General features: G+C 47.3%; 2 protein-coding genes across 6 annotated transcripts in view; one reads left to right on the top strand and one right to left on the bottom strand.

The window, feature by feature from the left end:
* Nucleotides 1-4,949: 4,949 nt before the first annotated feature.
* TNNC1 (troponin C1, slow skeletal and cardiac type) lies at nucleotides 4,950-11,203 on the bottom strand. 2 transcript variants are annotated; one of them, XM_069095555.1, is made up of 6 exons: nucleotides 11,053-11,203; nucleotides 8,126-8,156; nucleotides 6,891-7,037; nucleotides 6,046-6,268; nucleotides 5,752-5,888; nucleotides 4,950-5,451 (listed from the first exon to the last, which is right to left on the bottom strand). In XM_069095555.1, exons 1-6 carry the CDS (start codon nucleotides 11,074-11,076, stop codon nucleotides 5,420-5,422), a joined length of 594 nt encoding a protein of 197 aa, XP_068951656.1. In that variant the 5' UTR covers nucleotides 11,077-11,203; the 3' UTR covers nucleotides 4,950-5,419. The 2 variants fall into 2 exon arrangements, with proteins under 2 accessions (XP_068951656.1, XP_068951657.1); XM_069095556.1 differs by having other exon boundaries at nucleotides 6,046-6,160; nucleotides 11,053-11,202.
* Nucleotides 11,204-19,099: 7,896 nt separating this feature from the next.
* NISCH (nischarin) overlaps nucleotides 19,100-20,250 on the top strand; it is a 50,861-nt gene continuing 49,710 nt past the window's right edge. The window contains exon 1 of one of the 4 annotated variants that reach the window (XM_069095551.1): nucleotides 19,100-19,446. In XM_069095551.1, the coding sequence (XP_068951652.1) occupies nucleotides 19,348-19,446 (99 nt within the window). In that variant the 5' untranslated portion in view covers nucleotides 19,100-19,347. The remainder of the gene's footprint in view (nucleotides 19,447-20,250) is intronic. The other 3 variants (XM_069095552.1, XM_069095553.1, XM_069095554.1) reach the window with 3 other exon arrangements.

Below are 20,250 nucleotides of genomic sequence, written 5' to 3'. Positions count from 1 at the left end.
AAATCAATGAACCAAAAAATTCACTATTTTATTTCTCCAAGAGGGATGCAGGAGTGGGGGTCGAGTAGATGGCATTGTTGGGTTTTTGTCCTTTGTCCTCAAAGAGGATAATGACATCAGGAAGGTGATGGCATGACAGGCAATTAAGTGAGGGAAAGCTGTGCAAAATCACCAGCCTGACTTTCTAGTGAGAGATGAGAGAGGGGGTTCCCAGGGATACGGGGGCTACAATGAAGACATGTGTGAGGACACAAAGTCCTGGGTTGGGAGTCAGGACACATGAGCTTGATCTAGACCAAGGTCTGTTACTGCAATGTGATCTTTTTTTTGTTTGTTTTTGGTTTTTGGAAGGCAATTGGGGTTAAGTGACTTGCCCAAGGTCACATGGCTAGTTTTTGTGTGTGTATGTGTTAAGTGTCTGAGGCTGGATTTGAACTCAGGACCTCCTGACTCCAGGGCTGATGCTCTATTCACTGCACCACCTAACCATCCCTGCAATGTGATCTTAAACAAGCCCCTTTCTCCCCCTTAGCCTCAGGTTCCCTATCTGTACAATTAGGGGATAGAATTAGATAATTGCTAAACTCTTTAAACTGTAAAACTCAGTGTTCTGGGAGAATATTCACTGAGGAGGCTGAGACCTGGAGTGGGGCAGGATCCTCTCTGTGGACAAAGGCCTGCCCTTACTGTGGGGTCAAAAAACAGAGAAGAGTAAGCCTGGGCCCTAGAAAGATACTGCCCTAGATTACCCCCCCCCCAAGCATACATAAAGAGACCTCCCTCACAGAGATCATCCATGAGGACCCAGCCCCAACTGGAGAGACCCCCTACACAGAACCTTCCACACCAGAGCTATCCCCCAAGGCCCCCAACCTATCCCAGAACTCCCTGCTCCCAAGAAACACCCAAGCCACCTCTCACCATTCCCCAAAGGGCAATCCACTCTCCTCCAAGTCCTTCCCCACCCCCAGGCCCAGCCTCCTGCCTGTTCTGGAACTTGTACCTCCCACATGAACTACTCTCTGCCTTCCCTGAAGAGGAAGAACTGGAAGCTGGAGCCTTATGGAGGTTGGGAAAGAAGGAAGGGGCCCCTTACCATCTCTGGCACTCCCTTTTCCAAACGCTTTCCACTGCTATTTGGTTTCCACCCTTCCTCTCCCCCATTCCCACCTCCTTCCGGGAGTCTCACTTGCCCAAGGGGATGGGAAATAATGGGTCCAAGCTTCTTCTCCACCCACTCTCCCACATAGAGTAGGTCCAAATCCTGGAATCTTAGAATATCTGAGGGGGGTAGGGCAGGAAGAAACATTTTAGAGGTCATTTTACAGATGGGGGAACTGAGATCTAGAAAGGGGAAGAGCCAACCAGAGAGACCAGACAAGGTTCCAGATCTCTCGACTGTTCTTTCTCTTACACCCTTTGATGCCCTTCTCCCCTACCTCCTGATGAGCAGAGCTCTCACTCCCTTCCATCTCCCCCATCCCAGCCTCAACCAGAAGTAGTCAGCTCCAGCCCTCAGCAGCCCTGCATTCAGAGGTCTCTGGAGCTGGTGGGGTTCAGAAAGAACAAGCAGCCAAGAGATCAGTCCTTTTCTCTTCATCCTTCCTTCTAAGCGACTTTTGCCCTTGGCCAGTAGGTTTAGCCCTACCATGTGGCTTCCAGCATTAGGAAAGAGACCCCACAGTCTCCCCATCTCTACACTTCCTAAATTATTGCTATCCCAAAGTGAAATGGGGACCTCTTTGAGGGGAGTGGATTCCCCATGACTCAGGTTCTTCATTCAGAGGCTATTAGGACCACTTGTCAAGGAGATTCTTTTCAGCCACAAGAGGTTCTCACTCAATGCCCATTGATGTCCCTTCAAGCAAGGAAAGTTCAGTCCCTTCCCAGAAAAAGGGAAGGATCTACTGGTCTCATTGCTGGGAACAGTGTCCAAGACTCTCAGACCTACTAGTTCCCTTCCCTTCTGCCACCAAATGCCCCCTTGGTAGAGCATCCCTTCCCCTTATCCTTCTGACCAGGTGGATTTGGGACAATAATGGAGGGTGGGGGATTAGGGGCAATGAGAGGTATGGTTCACATTGAAACTTGAATGTGAAAACCTGGGGAAAATCTTGGAGGCAAGAAAATGGATTTCTTGTTCTCAATCTGCTGGGTCTCAGTTTTCCATTCTGTAAAGTGAGAGGTTCTGACATGGTGGTCTCTAAAGGCCCCTTCTAGCTCTAAAATTCTCTGAGTCTGGGATTAAAACTTCCCTTTCCCTCCGGAGACTTCATCTCTATAGCGCCATCCACCTCCAAAATACCCATATACACAGCCACACTACGACCCCACCCCTGCAGACACACACACACACACCCAGAGTAGACACTTATTAAAGTCTTCATGTGGGTTTTAGCCAGACTATGGGGTTTGGGCTCCACCAAGTGGTCATTATGAAGACTACGGGGGACCCAAGTTTCCTAGAGCTCTGGCATCCATCCACTCTGACCACCGAGGACAGTGTGTAGAGGTGTATGTGTTTGCATCTGATGTCCATATATGTATATGGAGCTCTTGTGTGTGCATTGTGTCTTGCACATAGAATCCACACATACATATCAGTGTGGTCCTTTCATGAGTGTGTGTGCGTGTGTGTGTGTATTTGCAAAGTGTAGGATGGGCTAGAAGATGTGCTCCAAGGACATTTTGACATTTTCAGTACTGAGATTTTATATCTATGTTTCTGTGAATTAACATAAAGCCTGAAGAGAGTTGATGGCGGTAGTGGAGGGGAGGACCCTGGAAATGAAGAACTGGAAGGTGGGGTGGGAAGTCTGGGCATCAGCTCCTCTCTGCCCAGCCCCAAGATGCCTGACTGGGTCCAGCTGTCTTCCAATTCCTTCAGGCTCACCCCCGCTTCAGTTCAGGAATGCCAACACTGAAAGGACAGGGCTTCAAGGAGGGGAGGGACAGAGACAGCTGGCATTCTTGAGAAATAATGTTAGAGGCAGCTGGCTGAAGATCTAGGGAAGAGATGGGGGGCAGGTGTCTTCAACAACTTCAGATGCTCTTCCCTCTCCCCTCCCCTCACTGGTGTCCAGTTAGGATACACCTTCCTAGCTATTCTTTCAGTGCATCCTTGATGCCCCCACTCCTACACAAGAGGCTGGCAGGGCAGGCACTATTGTCCCCATTGTTCTGAGTGGGAAAGGGGGGAGAGTAGGGTTTGCCAAGGTCACAGTCAGGGCTATGACTGAACCCAAATTTCCTGACTCCCAACCCAAGGCTCTTTCCCCTGAACAGAACAGACTCTTTCTTCCTTAGGGTGCCTCTTGTCACCTGAGAACCTTTCCTGAACCTCCCCCCTTCCCGCCCATGACTACATCTTTTTTTTAGACACTTCATGGTTTCCAAAGTGCTTACAATGCATTAGTCACTGTCCTTGGTTCCTGTGTGTATCAGAAGTAGGGTACTAGGCTGAGGGAAAGCCTAGGATGGGAAAAATTAGCCCTTTCCCCCACTTACGTTTGGACCTGATCCAATGCAAAGGGCTTTGGGCTGGGAGCCAAGAGCTCTATTTTCTAGTCCATACTCTTCTACTAACTTGGGATGAAACCATTGGCAAATCTTTCTCTTCTCTGGGCCTCAGTTTCCCCCTTACACAAAGAGTAGGTTGGATAAGTGGACGCTCCTGGGTCATAGACTTAGAGCTTGTGTAGCTCAATCTATCTTACAGATGAGCAAAATGAGACCCAACGAGGTTTAGTGAATGTTTACGGTCAAGTGGCTAGTTAAGGAGCAGAGGCAAGATCTGAATGTAGGTCCTCTGACCCCAAAGACAGTGTTCTATCCTTTATAGGATATACTGTGACTCTAAGATGTCCTCCAGGGGAGAAGGGATCCATGAGAGTGAGTATCAGGTCAGAACGTGCAAGAACTAACTTGGACCCAAGCCAAAGCTAAGAGGGCATTTCCTGATGTGGAAGCATAATCAGCTGAAACTTCAAAAGCCAGATTGGTGTGTTAGGTTTGATGCCAAGCTGGATTATTCCATACCTTGTTATTTATCTATCGATATGAAATCAGGTGGCTCAGTGGATAGAGCATGGGCTTGGAGTCAGGAGGAGTTGAGTTCAAATCCAGCCTCAGACATTTCCTAGCTGTGTGACCCTGAGCAAGCAGTTATTTGCCTCAGTTTCCTCATCTATAAAATGAACTGGAGAAGGAAATGGCAAACCACTCCAATATCTTTGCCAAGAAAAGAGAGTTGGACATGACTGAAACAACTGAACAAGAACAAAATAGAATTTTGCGCTTGAATCAGCTGCCTGGACATGCAAGAGAATCACAGATTCAGAGCTAGAAGGCACTTTAGAGGTCACCGAGTCCCACTCCTGAATTTATAGATGAGGTGACAGTTTCAGAGAGTCTGACTGATATGCCTAAGGTCACACAGCTAGGAAATCAACAGAATCAGGATCCTAACCAAAGTGCTCTTAATTCCAAATCCAGCCCACTGCCTCCTAGGTGTAAATGCCAAGAAGGAGAGAGGAGAATGGCCCAGTGTGCAGGCAGGCAGGCAGGGCTACACCAGGATCCCAGGGTTGAAATCCAAAGAGGAAAAATGCCCCTGCTCTCCTGGATGCTGGAGGTGGATGGAAGTGGACAAGGTAAAATCAGGGCTGGGCAGGGAGGGACACAAGGTTTCTCATTTAATCATTGAAGCACAGGGTCAGGGGCTTCACTACCATTTAGTCCAGTCCCCTCATTTTGGAGACAAGGAAGCAGAAGTCAAGAGAGGTTACACTGAATTTGCCCAGGGATAAAGAGGAAAGAAGTGGCAGACGTGCTTCTGGGTTTGGGGGTTATAAATTCACAGCTTTCCAGGACACTAAGAATGGTGTCCTACCCAGCTCAAGGCATTCCCACCTTTTGTTTTCATGATCATGATTCCCTCAACCTCAAACTTCCTCAGGATCTCTCCAAGGCCCTGGTAAGAATGCCAGGGCTCCTGGAAAACCACTTTATTTGCATTATTCCAGGATTCTCACTCATCCAAGGCAGGGCATTCTTCAAGCTTGGGAAAGGAGAGACAGCAGGGATGGGGAAGGGGAAGGAAGGGATCTCAGTGCAATGATAGCTGAAGGGCTAGCTTTGGACTCTGTGGCTCAGTGGTTCCAGCCATTGTAGAGTTCAGAGTGGCAGGCAGCAGTCCCCAAGGGCACAGGCATGGGGAAGAGGTGCCCAAGGCTGGCAGGTACTGCCTGTTGGTTTCTCCATTCTTGGGCAGCACCATGGAGAGTCCACTATCCCACAGTTCCTCTGGCTGGCCTGGCCACTGACCTTGTGCTCATGGGTGTGCCAGGTGCCAGGCCAGATGGGGGAGGGGAGAAAAGCAAGGGAAGGGTGCATGTACACAGCTCCGTCAGAGTCTTGTCTATTCCACCCCCTTCATGAATTCCAAGAACTCTGCCCAGAGAGAAGAAAAAGGAGACTGGATTAGAGAGAGCCAGTCAGGGGAGAAGGCAGGGTGTGATATTATGGCTATAAGATCTTCCCTGCCCACTAAGAGGCTCACCGTGGAGACCATTAAGGGAAGCTTGCTTAGGGGAGGCTTGCTTTCAGGAAGGCTTGCTTTCAGGAAGGCTTTCACACCTTTTGTTAATTTCTAATTAGGCACTGACTCAAGAGGGCTGGGACTCCTGGTTGGGATGGTTCCCTCTTTGAGGCAGAGCCCAGTAGCCCTTGGGTGAGGGAAGTCCATCTTACCATCATAGTCAATCCTGCCATCATTGTTCTTGTCCCCGTCCTTCATGAGCTCCTCAATGTCATCCTCAGTGATAGTCTCCCCGGTGGCCTGAAGCATCATCTTTAGCTCCTCCAAGTCAATGTAACCATCTGCATTCCTGTAGTAAAGGGACAGTGAAGAAGACTTAAAGATGGGCTCCTCTACAGCCACCCTCTCCCCCCTTCCCCAGGGGACCTCACCCACCTCAGCCAGAGGCAGAGAGAGGAAGCCCTGGGCGGCACCAACCATCCTTCAGCCTGGGCAAGCACACTCACTTGTCAAACATTCGGAAGAGGTCGGATAGCTCCTCCTCTGATTTCCCTTTGCTGTCATCCTTCATACATCGAACCATCATGACCAGGAACTCATCAAAATCCACTGTGCCACTGCCTAGGGCATGGGAAGTCAAGGGGAGGCTGTGGTCACTCTGGAAAGATTTCACAGTGGCCCCTTCCTTGGTGACGTGGGAGCCAGAGTTGGGGCTCCCTGAAAATGTCTCTTAGTGGGTAAGAGGTTAAGAGAAGCCTGAATTCCTGAATGCTCAGCCTCAAGGGCTTACAGTTCTATCATGTATGGACTGGCAGGGAACTTAGAGGTCATTTAGTTCACTGCCCCTATTTTCAGTCGGAGAAACTGAGTCCCAGAGAGGGGAATTATATTGCCCACAATCACATTAGTAAATAGAAGAGTCAGGATTTGAATTCAAGTCCTCTGACAACAACTTTCATTTTTACAAATAGAGAAACCCGCCCCTCCAAAAAAAATTAGGAACTGACTCATCTTTACTCAGAGTCAAGGGCAGAACCAGGACCTGACTCCCAGGACTCTTTCCACAATTACTGCTTAATCCACATCATTGACCTTCTTGAGAAAAGAAGGTCTTTCTTGACTCTTGGGTCACTAATTCTAACAACCTCATATCAGGGCCACACAGGAGGATAAAGGTGCTACATAGCCATCAGGGGAGGGTAGAATATGAGGGCAGAAGGTATTCTCAGTACTTTCCAACTATCCCCCCTCCCCTCTCACCCATCAGAGTACTATGGAAGGGAAGTCCTCGTTGTCCTCATAGAACCTTCTCACTTGAAAGGGAGGCCCAGGGGACGGGAGAGGGCCTTACCATCCTCATCCACCTCGTCTATCATTTCCTGCAGCTCCTCCGGAGTGGGGTTCTGGCCCAACATACGCATCACCTTGCCCAGCTCCTTGGTGCTGATGCAGCCATCTTCAGCACCCAAAACGAAGATGTCAAAGGCAGCCTTGAACTCTGCAGTGGGGAGGTGGGAGGGGCAGGGGTGCAAGGGATGGTCCCAGAAAATCACCATATATTCAAACTGGAAAAATCCTCGGGGACAGAGTCCATCAACCTCAATGAGAGGAGGAAACTGAGGCCCAGAGAAGGAAAAGAACTAGCCCACGGTCATCTAGCTAGTAACAGAATAATAGAATTTAGAAGTAGATGTGCCTTTCAAGGATCATTTAGAGTTCATTGGTCCCCAGCTGGTAGACCACAGACCCAAGCTATCTTTCCAGGCTCATTATATACTAACCTACTTCACACACTCTCTGGTCCAGTCAAACTGACCTTTTTGCTATTTCTCACATGGGGCCTTCCTTCTCTCATCGCCATACCATGCCCCATGCCTGGAATGCACGCCCTCCTCACCTCAGAGCTTAGCTCAAATGCTCCCTGAGGTCTTTCCTCAGCAGCAGCTCCCTCCTCCCCCTGTTCCTAGTGCCTTTTCCCCTCAGTCACTTTGTGATTATTGTGTATAGGGCAGCCCCTCCTGGAATAAGGAAGACCTGAGTTCACATCCAGACACTAGCTAGCTGTGTGACCCTGGGCAAGTCACTTCACCTTGTTTGCCTCAGTTTCCTCATCTGTAAAATGAACTGGAGAAGTAAATGGCAAACCACTCCAGTATCTTTGCCAAGAAAACCCCAACTGCAGTCATGAAGAGTCAGATACAACTGAGAGACAAAAATTACTGGGTATACATTTTGTATCTATTTATATGTGTACATATTGTCTTCCTTCCCCAAGAGAATACATCAAACTTGCTGCAGGCAGAGAGGATTTACTAAGGGCCCTCCTTGGTCTTTGGCAAAATAGTTCTTAATAAATGTTTGTTGATTGGATGATTGATTAGGGTAGCTCAGAGTTATTGCAAAGGGTCCCCAGGTGCAAATTCATTACCAGGTCTGTGTGTTATTATTTGCCAAATGTCTCTAATTGCTGTTGTCACTAATCAAATTCAAGTTCATTTAAAAGCATTATGAAGTTTCTCACTTAACAGACCCTGAGAGTCCAATCACTCTATCAGGTGGTGGGGACCAGGGAAGGGGGCCACTCACCATTTTTCTGTTCTTCGGTCAGCTGTTCCACCTGAGGAAATAGGGGAAATGGGAATGAACACAGACCTTCTTACCATGCCCACCCATGGGTCGATCAGGCCTTGCAGAGGGAAGGTCCTTCAACCAAGGTCACCCCTTCTGGCCTGGCCCAGACAGAGGATGAGTAACAATAGTCCTCTGGCCCCCTGCCCTCCCAGCCAGGCCATGTCCTGGTGAAATCCAAGCTATATGCTCCCCACCCCCACCCCTACCCCCACCTGCCTCCTACCACTCGCCAGGCAGCTGCCCGACCTCTTATTGTGGGGACAATAAAACCAGATCCTTTCATACAGCAAAGGCCAGCCTGGTCAGGGGCTGGAGAGAGGGGGAGGTAACTGAGTCTGGCTCCCCCTCCCCCATACCACTCCATCCCATCCCTGAAACCAAACCCTGGGGTAGAGATGGAGACTATTTTTAACAATGGACAAAGCTAAACCTGGTGATTGTTTCCTGAACTAGGGGCTCTGGCATGTGAGGGAGGGCTGTTATCTGCACACTTGTCCCAGTGGCGCCTACAGAGCCAAAATTAGCTCAGAGGCCCCTGGAGCCTTTTATGGACATGGGGTGGAAGGGACTGGCTCCCCTTTCTAGGGCACCCTAAAGACCCTTCTCTCCAGCCTGATATGACCCCAGTAGTTTGCCCAAAGGCAAATCTCAGCAAGGATGGTCACTGGACAGAGGGGAGGGCCTTTAATAGGGCCTAGGCGGCAAGTTCTGAACTCCTCTCCCCTCCCCAGCCCTCTCCCACTGAGTATCCTGTAACCTGGCTGGAGCTGAGATGTACTGAAGGACCTTAGTTGCAGTTTATCCTGGGGCAGGTAAATTGTGAGGGGTCTTTATTGTACCCCCTAAGGAGAGAGAGGAAGAGGGATAGGGAGAGGCCCAGTTTGGGGTTTCCAGAGGAACTGCTTCCAGCTGTACCTAGGAGAGGGCCAGAAGGATGGTTAAGTTTCCCACTCCCATTTCCCCAGCAGAAAGTCATGGGCAGAGCTGGCAATGGCATTTAAGACCCCTGTGTCCTTGGGCCTCTGTCCTTATACCTCCCTATTTGCTAAATCAGGGATACTTTGACTCCCAAGACAATCCTGTCAGGGCAGGGACCTGGGAAATTCCAATTCTTTCAATTCTCTCCCTACTGGCCCTCAGTCCTCATATTTATGGGGTTTTCTCCTGTTCCCCACAATATTCTCCCACTTCTTCTGCTCACCTATAAGCAAAGAGCTATAGAGGAAAGCCCTACCCACCAGCCCAAGGGCCCCCTTGCTTGGAAGCACGCTCATGTTTCTCCTGACCCCTTCACAGTCCCCTCAGCCTATCCCATGCTTATATGGGAGGGAGTCAATGTGAGAGTGAGAAGGAAAAGGAATATATGTAAGAGAGAAGGAATGAGCAGAAGCAACAAAGAAGGAAACAGAGACAGAGAAATAGAGAGTCAAGGGGAAAGAAAAGATGAAAGAAGAGAGAGGAGAAAGACAGAGACAGAAAGAAGAGAGGAGAGAGAGAGAAAAAAACAGAAACAGAGACAGAAAAAAGAGAGAGAGAGGAGAGAAGAGGAGAGGAGAGGAGAGGAGAGGAGAGGAGAGGAGAGGAACATTGTGGCGTTTGTATTCAGACCAGGTCTCTGATGCCAGTTAAAATAATTCAATATTGTAAAAAGGTTGGGCATCTCCTTAGAACTTTTTACATCTTGTCTCTGCCCCTAACCTCCCCCCCACACACACACACTCATCTCTTCTCCCAGACTCTGTTGCTGCTCAGATGCTAAGCTCTCCTCTTTGCCCTCATCACCTTCCAGATTCCTTCTCTTGGCCCCTCTTCACCTTTCTGTCCATTTCATCTCCCTGCTTCTAGGACCTTAAGATTTAGAGCCAGAAGAGACCTTTCAGGTTCTCCAGTCTAACCTCCTCAGATGAAAACTCTGAGACCCAGACAGTTAAGTGACTTGACCAAGGACAGGTCATATGTGTAATTAAATGGCAAAAGTGGGATTTCCAGTATCTTTTCTGGGCCTTCATTTTCTCCCTGCCTCTCATCTCTACCCGATTTCTTGTCTTCCTTCTTTAGCCTCTATTCATCCTTATCATTTCATCTCCTTTCTGGCCCCATCACCTCTTTTCCACCATTACCTCCTTGCCATCTTATCTCTTCCTCAATCCCCACAGTCCTGCCAACACTGGAGACATCTGATATACCCACAGGCAGGAGCCTGTGACATTAACGGGGTCATTACAGGTATAGGAGCTCAGTCCAGCAAAAGGAGATGAGGATGCCCTTGAAGCCTGCTGCTGGGGAGCTCCAGGCCAAAGGCTACATTGGTAGGATCATAAAATTGGAGAGCTAGAAGGGAGCCTTTGAGATCATCTGATTCATCTCTCCTCATTTTACAGAAGAGAAAACCAAGAAGATCTAGAAAGATGAAATGATTTGCCCAAAGGCATACAACTATTAAGTAGCAGAATCCAAATTCAAGCACAGGACCTCAGACTCCAACCCAGTGCTCTCTGTAATACAGCAGTTACCTCTAAGAGCACCTTGGACCTGAATGTCCTGAGGCTGGGCACCAGTAAGTTCATGCTTGCTTATTCTTAGGCACTGCTGTTGGAGCTAATCCCTCACCCCGACCCAACCTATGGGAGTTATCCCAGGGAAAGGGCTTCCTCTGTGTAGTGGACACAAAATCTCCCCATCCAGCTGAACCTCTACCTCTTCCTAGGAAAATCAGCCCTGGAGCCCATTGTCCAGGAGGGCTAAGGATGGGAAATGTGCCCACTGAACAGGTGCCCTCCCCCCAGGTGAAGATGGCACAGCCTTGGGGATGGGATAGGATGAGGGGGCATTGCGGGGGAGGGAAAACCTGGGGCATCTAGAGATGCTAAGGAATCACTCACCGCTGCTTTATAGATATCATCCATAGTGAAATGATGACTGTGGCTCGCCTGTGGGAGAAGGGGAGTGGCAGCTCACATACAGCAGGGTACTTGTGTGAGGCTATTATCCTGCCCTGGGTTATATAGCACCCGGTCTGTCAATCAGCATTCCTCTGTCTCCAGTTAGAAAGGGGGTGGGGAGATGCATGGACCGCTGAAAGCCTTCTGGCCCTGAGGGTGGAGTGGGGGGGGGGGGGCAGGAATAGGACTGTCACCTCTGCCACTGTCCCTTCAGGGGCTTATGAGTCACAGGGAGTTTTATCTAGGTCCTGCCTCATAGGCATCCTGTGTCCAGATATAGGGCAAGGCTAGGGAGAAGGAAGGCGAGGGGGGGGGGGGGGCTTTAGTGGGAAGGGCCCTTCAGTTAACTTTGCTTCTCAACTTGGCTATTTACTGTTTACAACTTTGGACAAGTCCCTTCCCACTCTCCAGGCATCTGTTTGTTCCTCAACAAGGAAGGAGATTGGTTGGCTCTTTTCAGCCCTGGATCTATGATCTTCCCTTCCTTGCTCAGAGCATGTACTTAATTCATATTTGTTGTATTGAGATGTGTGTTTGTTGGGGAGGTGTTAATTACATACAGTTCCCTTCCCACATCTCACCTCTGTCCCCCTCACTCTTAGTTAACAAGTCTGACCCATTCACTTTTCCCCTGCCATTGAATAACTCCAGGACCTCTCTATTACTTCCAGAATCTAATACAAAATTTTTTTGTTTTAAAGCCCTTCATAAGTTGGCCTTCCTACCTTTCCAGTCTTCTCCCTTTCTCCCTATCAGAGTACTCTGTACTATGTGATCCATTGTCCCATCAGTGGCCTCATTGCTGCTCCTCATTCGACATTCCCCATCTCCCAACCCCAGGCATCTCACCGGCTGTCTCCCATGCCTGGAATTCTCTTCCCCTTATCAACATTTCTTGGCTTCCCTGGTTTCTTTGTCCTGCCCCAAATCCCACTTTCTGCAAAGTCTCTCCTAGTTTCCCTTTTGTGAAGGGCTTAGCAGAGCACCTGGAACATTCATAGCAGGCACTGTGTAAATGCTTATTCCTTCCCCCTTCCCCTCTGAGACTACCTCCAATTTAACCTGTATATCTTTGTTTGCACCTAGTTATTTACTTGTTGTTTCCCTTTTTAGACTGGGAGTCCATTGATAGCATGCACTGTGTTTGCCTTTCCTTGCATCCCCAGTTTAACACAGTGCCAAGCACACAGTAGGCAATTAATAAGTGCTTGCTTGACTTTTTAGATCTCCGGAGTTCATTCTCACAACAAACATTTGCAATGTGTCTCTTGGGTACAGGACACTGTCAGGGCACGATGACAAAACAGTCCCTGCCCTCAAGGAGTATACGTTATACTGTGGGAGGGAGGGGGGAGGAGGATATGTACACAGAGAAATAAAAACAGAGTACATTCAAAGGAATAGGGGCCAGGAGCTGGGATTTCTACATCACTGTCTTCCCCGGGCTGCCCATCTGCCCATATACTCAGTGGGACTGGGGGGGGGGGGGGGGGGGGGGGGGGAAGGAAGAGGAAGTGGTGGGGAGGGAAAGAGGAGGTTGAAAAACGGCTGCAGTTTGGTTAAAGGCACAACCACCCTCTTAGGCACCGTCACCAAGGTTCCTAACCTCAGAGTCATCTAGGACTCTTCTCTCCCTCACTCTGGTCCTATCAGTTGCCAGACCCTTTCATTCCTTCATTCTCATACTTGCCACCCTAGTTCAGACCCTTATACCTTCTTGGCTATTGTACTAGCCTCTTAATGGGTCTCTTCTGCTTTCAGACTCTCTCCTTCTTCAATCCATCCTCCATACAGCAGCCAGAATAATTTTCCTAAGGTACAGAGATCATTATACTCCTTTGGCCAAATACCTTCATTGGTTCCCTAGTGCCCATAGGCTATAAATTCCTTAGCCTGGCATTTAAAGCCATCTTCAATATGACTCCCACTCACCCTGAAATCTGATACTTCATGCCACCTGCCTCTATGTATTCGAACAAGTCATTCTCCATGCCTGGAATGCACTTCCTTGGGCAAATAAATCAATGAATTCCTCTGGGCTTACCAGCTATGGGTCTACAATCATCACATCTCTGCCTCTCAGAATCCTTGCCTTCCTCCAAGGCTCAGCGTCAGTACCACTTGATGACTCCTATGATCTACCCCTCCCCTCCACTCATTAATATCCTTTTTCTCCTTCTTTTTCCTTATGCTACCCTTCCATACCCATTGTATACCCCTCAGCAGAATGTAAGCTCCTATTTCATTTCTCTTTTTATGCCTAGCTCCAGTACTGTGCCTGGAACATAGGAAGCAACCCTATGAAAACATGCTCCAAATCACTAGCAGTTAGAGGAATGTAAATTAAAATAACTTCAAGATTTTACTTGTTGTTTAGTCATTTCAGTCAAGCCTGACTCGTCAAGATCCCTTTTTGGGATTTTTCTTGGCAAGAGATACTAGTTTGACATTTCCTTCTTCAGTTCATTTTACAGATGAAGAAACGGAGACACACAGGATTAGATGACTTGCCCAAAGTCACACAGCTTTGTGAAATCTGAGGTCAGATTTCAACTCAGGTCTTCTAGGCCTGGCACTCTACCCACTGCACCACCTAGCTGCCTCCATACAATTTCACTTAGAAACGGCAAAAATGACAAAGAAGGTTAGGAACCTTGGTGACTAAGAGAATGGTTGTGCCTTTAACCAAATTGCAGCCTGTTTTGAGCCTCCCCTCTCCCTCTTTCTCCCCACTGACTGCACAGACAAACCTGTGCTTGGCCAAGCTGGGGGGAAACAGTGATGTAGAAATCCTAGCTCCTGCCCCCCACTCATTGGTCTGTGCTCTAACTCCTAAAGTCACACAGTATTCCTTTGGATTGAATTAGGACACTTAATATCAGTGTTAGAGTAGCTGTGTGAAGACTGGCACACTAATGCACTCTTGGTAGAACTATGAAATGGTCCAACTATTCTTTTTTCAAATTCAATTTGCAATTTTGATTTTGCAACAAAAGAATGTGAACTATTCATATCCTTTGAGTCACTGGTAGGCATAGAGCCCCAAAGAGGCTAAAGAACAAAGGTCCAATATATACAGCAGAGTGCTAGTAAATGTTTAAATGCCATCTGGGATGGGAAGGGAGGAGAATGGGGCATATGCAAGATACTTTTAAATTTAATGCATTTTGCTTTAAACATCTATTTTTAGCATTCTTTTTTAATTTTGGGTTCCAAATTCTCTCCCTCCCTTGTACTCCCTTCCCCACTTAGAAGGCAAACAATATGATGTCAATTATACATATGGAATCATGCAAAACACATTTGTATATTAGTCATGTTGCAAAAAAAAGGTGAGAAAATTAGATTTCGATTTGAACCCAGAGTTCATCAGTGCTCTCTCTGTTGGTGGAGAGCATTTTTTCATCATGAGTCCTTTGGAACTGTCTTGGATCATTGTATTGATCAGAGCAACCACATCTTTCACAGGTGATCATCATCACAACATTGCTATTACTGTGCACAATGATCTTCTGGTTCTCACTTTACTTTGTATCAGTTCATATAGGTCTTGCCATGTTTTTCTGAAACCACCCAACTCATCATTTCTTATAGTACATACTAATTTATCATGGTCATATGCCATAACTTATTCAGTCATTCCCTAATTGATGAGCATCCCCTCAATTTTTAATTCTTTGCCACCAAGAAAAGAGCTGCTATAAATATTTTTATACATATAGGTCCATTTCCTTTTTTGTTTAGGTACAGACCTAGTAGCAATATTTCTGGATCAAAGAGTTTGTACAGTTTTATAGCCCTTTGGGCAGTTTCAGATTTTTTTTCCAAAATGGTTGCACATCTCTTTTATGGGAGAAAAACTTCCCCCTTCTACTTCTCCCCCCTTTTCCCAGTGTATCACTTTTTCTCATCCCCCCGCCCTTTTTTTGGAGATCATTCCAACGTAATTGACTCACACCCCTCCCTTCTGTCTACACAGATTCCTTCTAACTGCCCCTATAATAATAAACTTGTTAGAAGTTACATGTCTCATCTTCCCATATAGGAATGTAAACAGTTTAACTTGGAGTCCCTCATAATTACTCTTATGTAATTACCTTTTGATGTTTTTCTTAAGTTTTGTGTTTGAATGTCAAATTTTCTATTCAGCTCTGGTCTTTTTCATCAGGAATGCTTTAGACGTTCTCTATTTTATTAAATATCCATTCTTCCTCTGAAGGATTATACTTACTTTTGTTGGGTAGGTTATTCTTGGTTGTAATCCTAACTCCTAGGCCTTCTGGGATATCATAGTCTAAGCTCTCCACCCCTTTAACATGGTAGCTGCTAAATCTTGTGTGATCCTGACTATGGCTCCATGATAATCAAATTCTTTCTGGCTGCTTGCAATATTTTCTCTTTGGGAGCTCTGGAATTTGGCTATAATATTCCTGGGAGTTTTCATTTTGGGATTTCTCAGGTGATAGGTGGAGTCTTTCCATTTCTATTTTACCCACTGGATTTAAGCTATCAGGCCAGTTTTCCTTGATAATTTCTTGAAATATGATGTTTAGGCTCTTTTTATCACGCTTTTTTTTGGTAGTCCAATAATTCTTAAATAATCTCTCCTCAATTTATTTTCCAAGTCACTTTTTCCAAGTGAAGTATTTCATATTTTCTTCTATATTTTTTCATTCTTTTGACCTTGTTTTATTGTTTCTTGATGTCTCATGGAGTCATTAGATTCCACTTGCCCAATTCTAACTTTTAAAGAATTGATTTCTCCAGTGACCTTTCCCATCACTTTTTCTATTCAACCAATTTTGCTCTTTAAGTTCTTTTCTTCAATGAATTTTTGTGCCTCTTTTAACATTATGTTAATTCTCCTTTCATAATTTTCTTGCATCTCATTTCTTTTCTCATTTTTTCCTTTTCCACTTTTCTCTCTAACTCTTCTAGGAATTTTTGTTGGGCTTGTGTCCAATTAGTATTTTTCCTTGAGGCTTCCTTGCAGAAATTTTTGTGTTATCTTCTGAGTTTGTACCATGGCTTTCTCTGCCACAATCGTGGCTTTTTATGGTCAAGCTCTCTTCTTCTTCTGCTGTTTGTTTATTTCCCCAGCACATTTCTTGACTTTGAACTTTATGTTAAAATTAGGCTCTGTTCATTTTCTGGTGGGGAGGCCCTGTGCCAAGTTTCAGGCTTTTTGTGCTGTTATCAGAACTAGTTCTAGGGGTGTGCAAGTTTTTGGTGCTTCTAAGGTGATGTGACCCAGGGAGAGGTATGGTCACTGCTCTCCTGGCCTGACCTCTGGTCTTTACCCAGGAATGGCCCCTGCTTCCCCTGAAGTTCCAAGCCCTCTCTACTTGGAAATGTGACCAGTTGCCCTGTAGTTGCATATCTACTCCCCTCTCTGCAACAAGGGCTCCCTTATGAATAACTACCAGTGCTCTACTCCGCCTTAGAACTGTGACCCAGAACTGCATATAGGTAATAAAGTTGTCAATTAGTGCCAACTGTGTCCAGTGCTGACAATGGGTCCAAGGTAATCTTTCTGACCAGTTGTCCAACCCGTTTACATGTCTTGATTGGGAGTTTCTGAGGTTGCTGCTGGTACTGCCCCCATGTGCCTGTGTTCAGGACAGGCCTCCACTCAGGAGTCACTCAGACCTCTCCTGCCAACCTCTTAGATTTTCTTAGGTCAGAAAAATTTCTCATCCCGACCTTTTGTTGGCTGTTCTACTCTAAAATATGATTTGAGGCATTAAAGTTATTTGGAGGGGAATGTTGAGAGAGTTCAGCAAGATTGCTGCCTCTAATCTGCCATCTTGACTCTGCTCTAATCTATATTTTTAGCACATTTTAAAGTCTAGATAATCAAGGAAACAATAAATTAAGTCCTGATTTATGGTGGTTGCCTATTTCTGATGTGTACATGCACAACACCGAAAATTTAACAATCTGAAACAAAGTCTGACTAACTGAAAAACCAATGGAGTTCCTGAGTAAGATCTCATTCTTTCATGGCAGAAAGGTGGGGGACTTCTAGGCCAGAATAGTGTATACACTGTCAGACACAATGTCTGTATATCATTTTTTGCTTGTCTTCCTTTTGTCATAAGGGAAAGAAATATGGTAAAATAACTGTGACAGAAACACCAAGTGTATTATTATTTTTTCTTTCTTCCTTTCTAGTTTTTCCTTCTTTCTTTTGCAGGCCAAGGACCTTTTCTCAAAGAGCTTACAAGTGTGAGGAAAAAAGAGAAGGCCAAGTCTCTAGGGGAGTGGCTAGAAATGGTCAAGGGATAACTATAATGTGAGGCAGAATGTGATAGATGAATAAAAAGAAGTACAGACATTCTTCTCTAGGGATTTAAAGGAAGATCACTACCAGCCTTTAGGGAAGAAGCCTTCATAGAGGAGGCAGTACTTAAGCTGGGCTTTGAAGGATGGGTAAGAATTGACTGGTTCAAAGGACACTCCTCATGGATCAAAGTCAGAGAGAGGCAGAAGTCAGTAAGGAGAAGAGCAGGAAAGAGTAAGTAACTGGAGGCTAAGAAGATCTGTTAGGAACAGCGGTAGGTGGCAAGGCCTTAAATTCCATGTTAAGAAGTCTGGACTTTCAGCTTGCCTTTTTTGTGACAGTCATGCTGTAAGTTTTGAATTATTAGCTACAATTACATTTTAGGATTAAATGTCACCTGAATTTTAGACTATTAGTTATCTGAATTTTCTCTATTTCCATCAGTCAGTCAGTGAACAAGTTTTTATTAAGTGCTTATTATGTGGCAGGCTAAGCATAAATAAGCACACATACCCACATACAGAGGCACTGTCATTACCCCCACTTTATAAGGAGGAAACTGAAGCTTCAGGAACGTAAAATGACTGGCCCAGGGTCCTTCGTAGCATGCAAACATTTGAGGTGGGGTACGTCGAGCCAACGGGGAGCATGCCTGGCTTTGGCAGTCAGGATCCCCTGGTACAAGTCTTACCTCTTCTACTTTTACTCAGTTTAGGACTGGTCACATCCCAGGATCCCAGAGTTGGAAGGGGCTTCAAAGGCCAACTAATCTTAGCCCAACTCCTCCATTTTGCAAGGGAGGAAACTGACACCTAGGGAGGTTAAGCATTTTGCCTAAGGTCACATGGGCAGAGCAAACATCAGAGGCAGTACCAGAGCCCAGTGTCTTCTGACTTTCAGGTTCACACTCTTTCCACAGTATCACAGTGCCTCTTGATTAACCAGAGGCAGTGGAATTCTTCGTTGCCCCCTTTGGGGTTTTCTTGGCAAGAATACTGGAGTGGTTTGCCATTTCCTTCTCCAGCTCATTTTATAGATGAGTAAACTAAAGCAACCAGGGTTGAGTGACTTATCCAGAGTCACACAGTTATCAGTGTCTGAGGCTACTCTATCCTGTTGCACCACCTGGATGCTCTCCCTGGCATGTAGCAAGTGCTTATGCAGGAAATGGCAAACCATTCCAGTATCTTGCGGGAACAAATCTACTTGCCCTATCTCTCTCCCTGGGTTGTTGTAAGAGGGAGAGCCTTTAAAACCTCAAAGTGCTATAGAAAAATGAGTTGTTCTGAATAAGGAAGATAAAATAAAAGTAGTTTTTTAGGTTTAGAGGTATTAAAAAGGTCTTTTTTTTTAATGCCCCTTAGGAACTCTCCCCCAGAGTGCTTTGGAAGACGAGCATCTGGGCAACTCTTGCGCTTCACAGCCCCTGCCAGACTTGCTGTGATTCTAATTTGCTTCCTCTCATCATACCTCAGTTTCCCCAACTGTAAAATGCGCTGAAATTTCTGGTTTGGAAGGCATGAATTAAAGGCGGTAATAAATAAGTTGGTGGCTGCTCTGGGAGGCAGGGGGAGGAAGGGAGAAACGGCATTGAGACGTTAATAGAAAAACCTTTTAACCTGCTACTTGTTTGGTCAAACCTTCAAGTAAGCGCACGCAGAGTCACGGTGCGCATGCGGGACGGGGGGGAGGGGGAGGGCTCCACCACGGCCCCGCCCCTTCGCGTGCGCGTCCAGTAGCCGGCGATAAGGTTGGGCGGGGCCTCCTCCGCGAGCCGGATGCAAACAAATATGGCGGCGGAAGCCGCGGCCGGAGCCGGGTTGCAGGCCCGGGGTGGCGGCGGCGGCCTCTGTGGACTCCAGGGCTGCGGTGGGGGCCGGACTGGGGGCTGCGGCAGGGTCGCCGGGAGGGGGCGGCGTCAGTGACCCCTCCGCAGGCGGGCTTCGCGGGCCATGGCGGCGGCCGCCAGGGGCTTCGGGCCCGAGGAGGAGGAGGCCGAGCCAGCCAAGGAGGCGCGAATCCCGGGTTCCGAGCTGGTGGAGAACTACACGGTGAGGAGCGGTGGAGGGCTGGGCATCCGATCATCCTGAAGGTCAGGCGGGCGTCGAGAAGGGCGAAAACCGGGCCCTGCCCCCCTCCCCCCCGGGCAGCTCCCCGTCATCGGAGCCAATCGCTAGGAGGGCCTTAGCAGCGGGGGCGGGCAGGGGGACCCGGAAGGAGCCGAAGAGGACCCTTGGAGGGGGCCCCTGGGACGCGCATGCGCTTCGGGGGGCGGGGAGGGTGGAGAAAAGGGGGCGGATGTTAATCTTGTTCATTTCTTGGTGCTGGGAGGGGGAGGGGGAAGGGGAAATGATGAAAAACTACCTTGGGGAGAATCCTAGGGTGGTGGGGTAGGGCTTTAGAGGAAATGGCTCCTCTGGCGCTGGGGGAGAGTGGTGTTGTCAAGCATTTATTAAGCAGCTGTGTACCAGGTACTGAGCCCTGGAGGATGCAAGAAAGGCAAAAGACGACCCTGCTTTCTTGGAACTCACTGTCTAATGGGGGCAGAGGGAACAGGGAACGAGACTAATGCAAGTGTGCACGGACCAAATCTAGGCGGGACAGGGTGGGGCTATCCACGGGGAACGGCTTTTAGGCTGTCTGGGAAAATTGTTCTGGAACAAAGTAAGGTGTGCCCCTCACCTTCACCCCTAGCAACAGTGAGGTGAAAACCCTAGGTGAGAGACTGGGTTTTCCACTGCCTTGAAATCACTTCTATGGGCCTAATGATTTGGGGTTGTCACCACCCTGGTTTCCTGACTCATTCATTGGATGATAGAGGGGACAAGCAAATGGAGCTTAGGCTATAAGATTTT

This window comes from Petaurus breviceps, unplaced genomic scaffold (genome assembly GCF_028583685.1).
Source record: "Petaurus breviceps papuanus isolate PSGF00001 unplaced genomic scaffold, PetGlider_PUasm1.0 227, whole genome shotgun sequence".
Classification (NCBI taxonomy): domain Eukaryota; kingdom Metazoa; phylum Chordata; class Mammalia; order Diprotodontia; family Petauridae; genus Petaurus; species Petaurus breviceps.
This window is presented reverse-complemented; position numbering and strand designations above follow the sequence as displayed.